The 10,522-nt window shown below is 38.9% G+C and overlaps 1 protein-coding gene, 1 long non-coding RNA gene and 2 other non-coding genes across 4 annotated transcripts; all 4 read right to left on the bottom strand.

Moving 5' to 3' along the window:
• Window positions 1-46: 46 nt before the first annotated feature.
• Window positions 47-409, bottom strand: LOC124326876. The gene is made up of 2 exons (XR_006915923.1): window positions 367-409; window positions 47-150 (listed from the first exon to the last, which is right to left on the bottom strand). It is a non-coding gene; the product is annotated as an uncharacterized LOC124326876 (long non-coding RNA).
• A 3,261-nt stretch (window positions 410-3,670) lies between these two features.
• Window positions 3,671-6,248, bottom strand: LOC124326173. Its single transcript, XM_046784859.1, has 9 exons — window positions 6,077-6,248; window positions 5,920-6,008; window positions 5,762-5,843; window positions 5,538-5,696; window positions 5,264-5,468; window positions 4,980-5,197; window positions 4,771-4,899; window positions 4,506-4,654; window positions 3,671-4,428 (listed from the first exon to the last, which is right to left on the bottom strand). The coding sequence occupies exons 1-9, from the start codon at window positions 6,191-6,193 to the stop codon at window positions 4,080-4,082; spliced, it is 1,497 nt and encodes a 498-aa protein (XP_046640815.1). The 5' UTR covers window positions 6,194-6,248; the 3' UTR covers window positions 3,671-4,079.
• Window positions 6,249-6,976: 728 nt separating this feature from the next.
• Window positions 6,977-7,059, bottom strand: Trnal-uaa. Its single transcript has one exon. It is a non-coding gene; the product is annotated as a tRNA-Leu (tRNA).
• A 3,322-nt stretch (window positions 7,060-10,381) lies between these two features.
• Trnal-uaa lies at window positions 10,382-10,464 on the bottom strand. Its single transcript has one exon. It is a non-coding gene; the product is annotated as a tRNA-Leu (tRNA).
• Between the last annotated feature and the right edge of the window lie 58 nt (window positions 10,465-10,522).

Here is a 10,522-nt window from a genome sequence, read left to right as displayed (position 1 = left end):
TTTTATGCCTTCCCAGTATACAGTAGCGAATTCATGATGAAAGAATCATTTTCAAAAACTGTAATAACGAAATTGCATATACTCATAACCTTTACTTCCAATGTTCCTTGCCAAGTAAAACCACGTCTGCTGGGGTCTGAACCTACGCCTCTACTAAGAATGTTGCAAGTTTGGCTCCTTAACTATTTGACCAAATAACTGGTTTGATAGATTATCTAAATGTCTAATAGATTAGTTCATTTTGTAATCAAGTTCCGTTCAGTTTCAGTCACAGACAACATCGGCGATGTTGTCACTGACAGCCTGTCAGTTGGTTATGATTTTAAATTTCAGGAGATGACGTTACGATCGTAATTAATAAGTTACCATCATTCATCATCGAAATAATTTGCTCGACGAGGAAGGTCAAATTTTTCAGGGAAATAGCCGTTTGTTTAGTTTCCGGTCTCTTGTATCCTGTTTTCACGTTGGCACTGGCGTGGCATTGGGCGGACCCAAGATTCCCAGTGGTCGATCATTCCAGCTTGAAGCAGGTCCAAAAGCCTTAGCACAACAAATCAACAATATAATAGTTCAATATTAACTATAGCCGAATAATTTTTATTCTACAGTTTTACCCTTTATTGTTCATCGTGTCATTATATGTGTTTCTGAAGTGCAAAATTAACGGAGGAACTCAGGAAACAATCACCTGCCAATTGCAAACCACATTTTCTCGTTTTTTCGAAATTATTCTTGATGATGGCCTCCAAATGGTAGGATATCCCCTATAATTTTACAAAAATAATTGGGGTTATTGTTGAAAAACAAAAAAAATTAAGTTCATTTTTAATTTTCCTACACAAGCAAAAGCGTTTCTGGAACCTGGCGTAATTAAACTGAGGCACTGTGATATCAAGTTGCATTGAGGATGAGGTGAATATAATTTTGTTTTGCAGTTTCACAAACACCCATGCCGTCATGTTGGAATCATTTTTGGGTACAATCCATATAAAAGAGAGAGAAGTTTAAAAGACAATGTACATCAATCAATAATATGAATAATGAGAACACATTAACCCACCATGACAATAACATCCATAGTTGAACCAAATTGAATAAGTAGATCGACATCGGTACTTTCAGCGACGTCATGCATGGAATCGATTAGTGGATGATTGACGGGTGCCACGACGTAGGTGAACAGGGTAGAAGTGTAAGCCTGGACGAAAATGAAAGCGGCCAGGGTCCAAAAACCAGCCACCAGTCGAAATGACAAACGTTTCGACGTGCAGGAACCCCCTGAATTTGATTAGACAAAAGTGATGGTGTCAACGTCTTCGATAACGACCTAAATTAATTCAAACCTTGTGACAGTAACATGCCAAAGACATGGAGGAACTGCTTTCCATCTCCCTTCTTTACACTAGAAGGATGACTTTCTGGTTTGTTCGTGTCAATCGTGTGGTTTTTACGGTCGCATTCACTAGCAGAATCTTTTTAAAGTAGCAGTCGGATTTCTGCTAGCGTTGAATTGGTTAGTTTAATTCTGGATACAATTAAAATTCTAACGAACACAGCACTCAACATCTTCTAGCAAATAACTGATAAGTCCGCGGTCCTTTCCTGTGGGATCTACTATACTAAGTTCTCGGTGACTCCGAAAAACTCGTAACTAAAATTTCAGATGAAAAATGTTATTACAACTGTTAAAACATTACTTCATTAATTAATTAGGCTTTTCACGTGAAATTCAATCGGTTCTTTAAATAATCAAGGATTAAGCCACTCTTGACTGGGCCCGACAATCCTTTGGGGTTTCCTGACCAGCGAGGCTCCATGGGGAATAAAGAGAAGCTAATTAGAAATCAAAGTTAAACCTCTTGACGTCCTAAATTACCCATGAGAACTCGAAGGTGTTGGCCATTAAGCGGATTAAATTTAGAAGAGAGAAACGGATGCAAATTAAAAAGGAAACGAGGAAAATGCGGGACAAGAAGGGGCTGAACCATTTGGACATTTTGCGAGTTATTGGCATTTGTCTAATTTCTACTCTGTTTGCGTTTGTTGGCAAGGGGTCTCTTTACATGACAGGCCATACAATACTTCAAATAGTGGGCCATGGTAAGCGGAGAAGTCGGTAAAAAATCTTAAACTTTTCCAGTTTTCCTGCATTACTTAGTCATGTTTTTAGGCTCAATATCAGTTACACCTTCCACGATATGAAAAACAAATGAATTTTGTATTAGGTTTAGCTCCCTGTCAGCTGCATAAATTTCAGCGACGAATTCTCGACAGAATCACGAGGATTTATTCGAACTCGGCAATTTCAGACACGTCATGCGCAAGAAATCTATTAGTGTATGATTGAAATGCATCAGGAGCCATGATCTAACGTGAATGAACAAGTGCAATTTTTACTTTTATCTTGTCTGTGTCTGTGGGCGGGGCCTTTTATTTAGTGTCTTTTTTTAGTGTCGTCTGCTTTTAATATTTTGTTTCTAGTTTTCTAAAAGTTTAGATAAAAGTATAAAAAGTTAAAACTTAATGTTAAAACAGACCAAGTTTTTAAAAAATTATCGTGAAAACGAATGTTAATTTTTTTTTTCGAAAACGTACGTGACTGAACGAAAAATAAGCAGAAGAAATCAAATTTTAACAAAATGTGATCGTCGCGGCCACGCTATCGATCCACTCCGTGCTGTTTGGCAGGTAAATCAATATCAATCTAAGAATTAAAATGGAATGATTATGCGTGATTATGAGATGAGCTTAAATAGAAGAGTTAAACCTCTTCCAAATTTGTTAAATGTTAGTTTCTGACTACAGCATTTAACATGTTAGCCCCTTGTCGATGCATGGCAATTTGTTTGCACCTTCTCTTGTTGTGCAAATTTGAGGCCTTATTAGTCAGCCATCGTAACAAGATTTGCAAGTTTAGCTTCTACAGGTGTTGACCTGTCATCAACAGCAACAATCTCAGCATTTTCTTTTATTCCTGCAACAACCTGCAAGATATTTTTTAATGATACGTACATGACTGATTGCACACATGAAGTTATTTCTTGGAAACCTTAAATTCTCCTGTTCATTTAAAGTAAGGGTTTACCCACCGTCTCATTTTCAACTTTTCCTTCATTGTTGGTTCTGTGAAAATATTGCAATAACCATTTTTAATTTTTGATTTAGATAGACAGCAGCCCGTTTGATTGGAGAAACTACCGATGCCGGTCGTCGAGTTACGAGCTCTTCTTACCCTTTCTTTAAATGTCCTCGTGTACACCCATGTGAGTGTGGGTGTATTCACGAGGACACCCTTTTTCCTATCATGCCTGGACTCTGGTGAATTCAACTTCTCTTCAGCGGATGGAGAAACTGTGGATTCCTGGCTGATTTCCCAGGCTTCAAGGTAGGGCACAATTGAACTCTGTGTTCTTTCTTTTTGACTATTTGGTGACGTTGAATTGGTGACGTTGATTTCGTGACGTACTACGGAATACGATTATTCCTGAGTTAGGCTTGTTGACTGGAACCGTTTTCTCTTCCTGTTTTTGTTTCTCAGTTAAGGGCCCATTTTAAAAAATTAATTTGTTGAACGACTGCAGATCAGGCCTTTTTTTGTACTGGGGTTTTAAAAAATCAAATAAAATAATATTCGAACTTTAAACTCTTTTATTCAAGTAAACGAGTACGAATAAGAAACTGAACTTTTTTGAATGAAACAATAGAGCAACTAGCACTATAGCGAATCGTTTATTACATTACTACTCAAACCACTGAACCATATTTTGTCCTTCTAAGTTGCTAAAATTGGTTTTTAAAGTTCAAACACTAAATATCGGTGATGCTGAGAAAGCTGGCTAATTTAAAATGTCAGGGAATATATAGCAGGTGACGTTGTATTCAACTATCGAAGTGATTTGTTCGACGAGGAAGGCCCGATCCGCCAGATCTTAAGTCTGGCGCCTACTCGACCAAGGGCCAACCTTGACATTTGAATTGAAAACACTCCTTTCTAAATGGGCGCTAGAATAAGACGAGTACAAGGGGCTGGATTACTTCTATCCAAACAATATGATGTTACTAACACTAGCAATGGTTTATTCGGGCTTGATTGGATTACTACTCAAACAAATTTCAGTCGCCAAGTCGATGATGTTGAGATCTTGTGAATTTGAATTGTTGTCAAGGGATATCTCGGCGACTTTGCCGACGTTGCGTTTAACTATCATCGAAATGATTTGCTCGACAAGAAAGGCCAAAAAAGAGATGCTTAATCCGACCGAAAGAACGACAAAAGCACCCGTCAAATTTTTAAGGGAAATAGGCATATGTTTGGTTTCCCCTTTCTTGTATCCTTTTTTCACGTTGGCCATACACTGAGGTGGCATTGGGCGGAACCAAGAGTCCCAATGGTCAATTATTCCAGTTTGCTGAAGGTCTAAAAGCCTTTTTTTTTATTAACAACAATTACAATTAAAGAGTAGCACAAATAACTAGCCAAATGAATGCAAATTTTGTTTTACCCTTTGTTCATCGTTTCGGTGTAGGGGCTGTGTTTCTGAAGCGCAAAATTAACGGGTAAACTCAGGAAACAGTCACCTGCCATCTGTAATCCACACTTGCCCGTCTTTTCAAAATTGCTCTTAATAGCATCCAGTTGGAAGTTTCTCGACTATAGTTTTTGCACACAAAAGAAAATAATAATTATTATAAGTAAATTAAACAGTTGAGCAACTATTAGATTTTTCGAAACAGTTTTAAAGTATAAATATTTGTCATTTATTTTACATTGGCAAAGGTGTTTCTCGAACCCGGCGTAATTAAACTGAGACACTGCGATATCAAATTACATCGTGAATTGGGGAACGAGTCGACGTTTTTTCGTAACTTCACATACACGCCTGTAGCATTGGGATCCTTTTTGGTAGAATTAGTAAAAAAAAAAAAAAATTAAAATTAGTTACATTAACTTAAACCCAAATTCTCCAGCAACTTACCATAACAAAAATATTTAGCGTCGCACCGTGCCGAAATAGTAGATTGACATCGGTACTTTCAGCGACGCCATACATGGAATCGACTAGAGGATAATTGACTGGTGCCACGACGTAGGTGAACAGGGTAGAGGTGTAAGCCTGGACGAAAATGAAAGCGGCCAGGGTCCAAACGCCAGCGACCAGTCGAAATGGTAAACGTTTCGACGTGCAGGAACCCCCTGAATTTGATTAGACAAGTGATGGCATCACCATACTGTGATAACTTCTTGCATCACAAATCAAACCTTGTGAGAGTAACATGCCAAAGACGTAGAGGAACTGCTTTCCATCTCCCTTCTTTACTCTAGACGGATGACTTTCTGGTGGTTTGTTCCTGATGTTTATACGGTCGGGTTTTATTGCAGAATCGACTTTAGGCATCAATCGATATTGCAACATATTCAAGATGGTGATGACTCCCATCATGGATATCAACACTCCCAACCAGACCTAAACAAAAGTATTTTTTTTTTAAATTAAATACCTAATTAATGAGGTGTATGAATTTTGTTCACCCACCGGCCATTGGAATGGTTTGACGACGGCGTCGATGTTGACCGTGTCTTCGGTGACGGCAAAGAGGAGGTCGTAGCAGTCGTACATCCAAGGCACAGTCAAATCTGCCAGTTTCATACGTCCAGAAGTTGGCGTCACACCTGCCATTAAAAAGTCGCATTTCTGCAAGTGTTGAATTAATTAGTTTAATAATGTTCACAATTAAAACTCCGACGACTTCACTCAACATCTTCTAGCAAATAACTGATAAGTCCGCGGTCCTTTCCCCGCGGCTCTAATATGTTCTCGGTGACTCTGACAAACTCGTAACTGAAATTGCCGATAAAACATGTTTTATTCTTACAAATTTCGCCGCACAACTTCATTAATTAATTTTGCTATTTACGTGAAATTCAATCGGTCTTTCAAATAATCGATGATGACGCCACTCTTGACCGGCCCCGACAATCCTTTGGGGTTTCCCTCCCAGAGAGGCTAATACATGGGAAATAATGCGAAATCAATTAAAAATCGAAGTTAATTCTCTTGACGTCCTTAATTACCCAGATGACTCGAAGGTGTTGGCCATTGAGCGGATTAAATTTAGAAGAGAGCACGGAGAAACGGCTCAAAATTGAAAAGCAAACGACGAAAATGCGGGACGAGAAAGGGCTGGACATTGGGACTTGTTGGGATTCGTCCAGACTTACGACTGATTGGGTTTTCGTTGCTTAAGATATTATATGACAGTCGACCACCTCTCATAGGTATTGCGCACAACATGTTGTTATAAGAGTATAGCATCCCCATCAAACCCTAGCGCAGAATCTAAAGTTATGGTGAAACATGTGAATTGTGATTCCGAATTAGATTTACATTTAAATATCTCACACATGTTATTGTCCCGATAGCAACTGGCAGCTTCACAGAATGAAATTTTCACATTTGCATACAGATGGATTCATTATCAAATAATCCATGCATTAAAGCATGTGCGTCTGTGGTTGAACTTAACCTTGAAGAAGGGAGAGATCCCTTATTGTATATGCTTTTCATTCCTTTGTCATGGATCCTTCTGACATGAATAAAGAAGAAGGTGTATGTACGCAGTAAAATGCAGCTGCCGCCAGTTCAGGCCGGTGGCTGGTTCGCTGGCCAGAGAAAACCTTTGCGGTAATATAGGCTTAAAATGTTTGGGTCTCATCCTTGCGACTTGTCTACGTCTATGTATCTAGGATGATGTTGTAATGCAACTCATCAGCTGCTCTAGTTCTCATCATGAATGTCTAGATCGTGTGTCGCTTTTTGTTCCGGTCTTCCAGTCGATGGGCTGGTGGTGAAACAGATGCAATTTTCCTACATCCAAGCCATTCTAAACCATCAACTGGCATTTTGATGTAGATGTGATACAAGTCAGCCAAAATTATAATTTTGAAATTTGAATTGAAGGTGAGATTAGTCGATACCAGGTGTGGGGTTCGAACCCACGTCTCTATACAGAGACCAGATCTTAAGTCTGGCGCCTTAACCACTCGACCAACCTGGTGGTATGAAGGTGTAAGTAAGTTGTACTACAGGATCGATAGAAGGAATTCGTTTGCGCTTTTATTATTTAAAAGAAAATTACACAGTTAGAAAACATAAACACGTTGGACAGTGTGGACATGATGTGTGCATTAGGAATTGTAGAAGTTGTATTACAATTGTTGCATCTATGCTCGGCATCAATGACGGCGGGCAAACTTTGTGATTTGCTGGCTCAGGAAAACGAAATGGGAACAACTAAATCCAATCAGGAGGACCACGAAGGCGCCAGTCAAGTTCTTGAGGGACAGAGATGAGTAAACTCTTTCCGGTTAAATCATTATTACTTTTCGTGAAAAAAAAGTGTTTCATCTGCGATTTCGGTTACGAGATGGTCAGAGTCACCGGAAACATATATACTAGAGCCGCATCAGGGAAAGCATTTTCACTTATTCACGTACAGTGCCGTTTCATTTCCTTGCTGAATATTTTACTCTCACTTTAAGTTGTTAAATAAATATGACTCACTTAACCAACCGCTCTACCTGCCTGCGGTATTATCAGCTAAATCACAAACCATTTTATAAACGACTAACTGTAAAAAACAAACAACGAGTACGATGATGGGTGTGACTAAAATGCGGACGTGCATCTCTTTGAAATCTAGTGCGGACGTGGACCGTGGACCGTGGACGGCTAAATAGTGGACTTTGAATGAGTGGACTTAGCTCACAGGAGTCCACTTATTAGTAACCTTGAAAGTCCACTATACATACTAAAGCGTGGTCTCCTAAATTTAAATTAAATTGTGTTAAATCTAAACCATTTTGATGCCAGACATAGGTAAGAGAAACGCGGGAAAACGGCGAGTCTCTTTTTCTTACAAACAAAAAATTCCGGCGTGAAAGAAAAAGAAACTGAAAACGCAAACATCAGCACTGACGCCTTAGAACCCACGACAGAAAATCAGAAATTGATTTTGGAACTTTTTCTAAGTCCTTTCGTTCGTCGCTCTTTTCCTTTTTCCATAGTAATTAAATTATCTACGTTAAGAACGTTGGGTTTGCTAATAAAAATATTTTCATTGTGAAATGATTAATCTATTTAAAAAAAAGTTAAATTAAAAAAAAAGGAGAATTAGACGGGGCGCGAATAACATACCTCACCGTACCCATCTCTTTGAAATCTAGTGTTCTACCATCCTAGCTAACACTTGCTGTTTTATAAAGAAAAAAGAACAAAGTGATGTCCCTATGTGGTAAGAAATTGGCATCAACATATACTTAACTTGCTTCCTAGAGAAAATTTGGGCTTGCTAAACAAAGTTGATTTTTTTACGGTTCCCACCAACTTCGGGATCGCGTCACGCTTGAACGCCCCGGCCGCCAGTCGACAGACTGTGCTTTTCGTGCGTGTCATACCCCCCCCCCCCCCTAACCATCTTTTAGCCTCAAAACTTCTGTTAAATAAAAAAAAAATTTTTGTTCGCCCAGCTCCCAGACTAACGTGTTTAGATAGGCTTACAATTTTCGTACTTTTGGCAGGGTGTACGAAAAAATTTTTAGTGGTGAACCCCTCGAGTACATACAAACACTGTCATTGATTTAGAGTCTGGTCCACTTTTTTGGTCCACCTTTTAGTTAACAAAAACTTATAAGTGGACCGAAAAACTTGTGTCGAGTCCACTCATTCAAAGTCCACTATTTAGCCGTCCACGGTCCACGGTCCACGTCCGCATTTTAGTCACACCCTACGATGATATCGAAGCTTTGAATTTCTACTTAGTAGTAAACACTATAATTGGTGTATTGATTTGAATTTCTACTCAAACAATAAAGTCAAACATTTATTTGTTAAGAGACTAAAAGCTAAATTTAGTTTCAGACAAAGATGCTGTCGATTGGTTGATTCTTAATTTAAGGAAAATGTCTTATTTGACGTTGCGATTATCACTCATCGAAATGATTTGCTCGACAAGAAAGGCCAAAAATGAAACACTGAATCCAATCAAAAGAATGACAAAAGCACCCGTCAAATTTTTAAGGGAAATTGGCAAGTGTTTGGTTTTCGGTTTCTTGTATCCTTTTTTTCACGTTGGCTTTACAATGGCGTGGCATTGGACGGAACCAAGAGTCCCAATGGTCGACTATTCCAGTTTGCTGGAGGTCCAAAAGCCTTTATTTTTTATTGACAGCTACAATTAAATAGTAGCACAAATAACTATAGCCAAATGATAAGCCTTGATTGAATTTTACCCTTTGTTGATCGTGTTGGTGTAGGGGTTGTGTTTCTGAAGTGCAAAAGTCACGGGTAAACTCAGGAAACAGTCACCTACCATCTGTAATCCACACTTGCCCGTCTTTTCAAAATTTCTCTTAATAGCATCCAGTTGGAAATCTTTCGCCTGTAGTTTTTGCACACACAAAAAAATATAATAATAATAATAATAAAATAAACAGGGGAGCAACTATTAGATTTTTCGAAACAGTTTTAAAGTATAAATATTTGTCATTTTTTTTACATCGGCAAAGGTGTTTCTCGAACCCGGCGTGATTAAACTGAGACACTGCGATACCAAAGTACAGCATAGAACTACTTCTATGTTCAGCATAGAACCACAAATAAGCGTGGCGCAGAATCTAATGTTATGGTGAATTGTGAATGTGAATCAGATTTACATTCGAATATCTCGCACACGTTATTTCCCCTACAGCAACTGGCAGCCTCACACAATGAAATTTTCACATTTGCATACAGATGGATTCATTATCAAATAATCCATGCATTAAAGCATGTGCGTCTGTGGTTGAACTGTAATACCCTTGAAGAAGGGAGAGATCCCTTATTGCATATGCTTTTCACTCCTTTGTCATGGATCCTTTTGACGTGAATAAAGAAGAAGGTGTATGTACGCAGTAGAATGCAGCCGACGAATGCAGCTGCCAGTTCAGGTCGTTGGCTGCTTCGCTGGCCAGAGAAAACCTTTGCGTTAATATACAGGCCCAATAACATGTCCGGGGAGATTCGTCGGTTAAATGGGGTAAAACATACTTTATCAACATACTCTTCTCATCGACTCGTCTACGTTAGCATATGTATATAGCATATATATAACGTATCTCGGGTTATGTAATGCAACTCATCAGCTGCTCTAGTTTCCATCAATCAATCAATGTCTCGATCGTGTCGCTTTTTGTTCCGGTCGATGAGCTATTGGAGATATTGATACAATTGTTTCTTTCATCCAAGCATTTCCTTGCGCTCTTACGCAACCACTGACATTTCTCAGTGTCAACAAAAGTATGTGGGATGTTAAATCTGAATGTGAGATAAATATTAGTTGATACCAGGTGTGGGGTTCGAACCCACGTCTCAATACAGAGACCAGATCTTAAGTCTGGCGCCTTAACCACTCGGCCAACCTGGTGGTGATATTCGAATTAAGTTGTTGTTTAGGATCGATAGAAGGAATTTGTTTGTGCTTC

This window comes from Daphnia pulicaria, chromosome 2 (genome assembly GCF_021234035.1).
Source record: "Daphnia pulicaria isolate SC F1-1A chromosome 2, SC_F0-13Bv2, whole genome shotgun sequence".
In the NCBI taxonomy this organism is placed as follows: Eukaryota; Metazoa; Arthropoda; class Branchiopoda; order Diplostraca; family Daphniidae; genus Daphnia; species Daphnia pulicaria.
The sequence above is the reverse complement of the archived record's forward strand: the minus strand, read 5'-3'. Positions and strand labels throughout refer to the sequence as shown.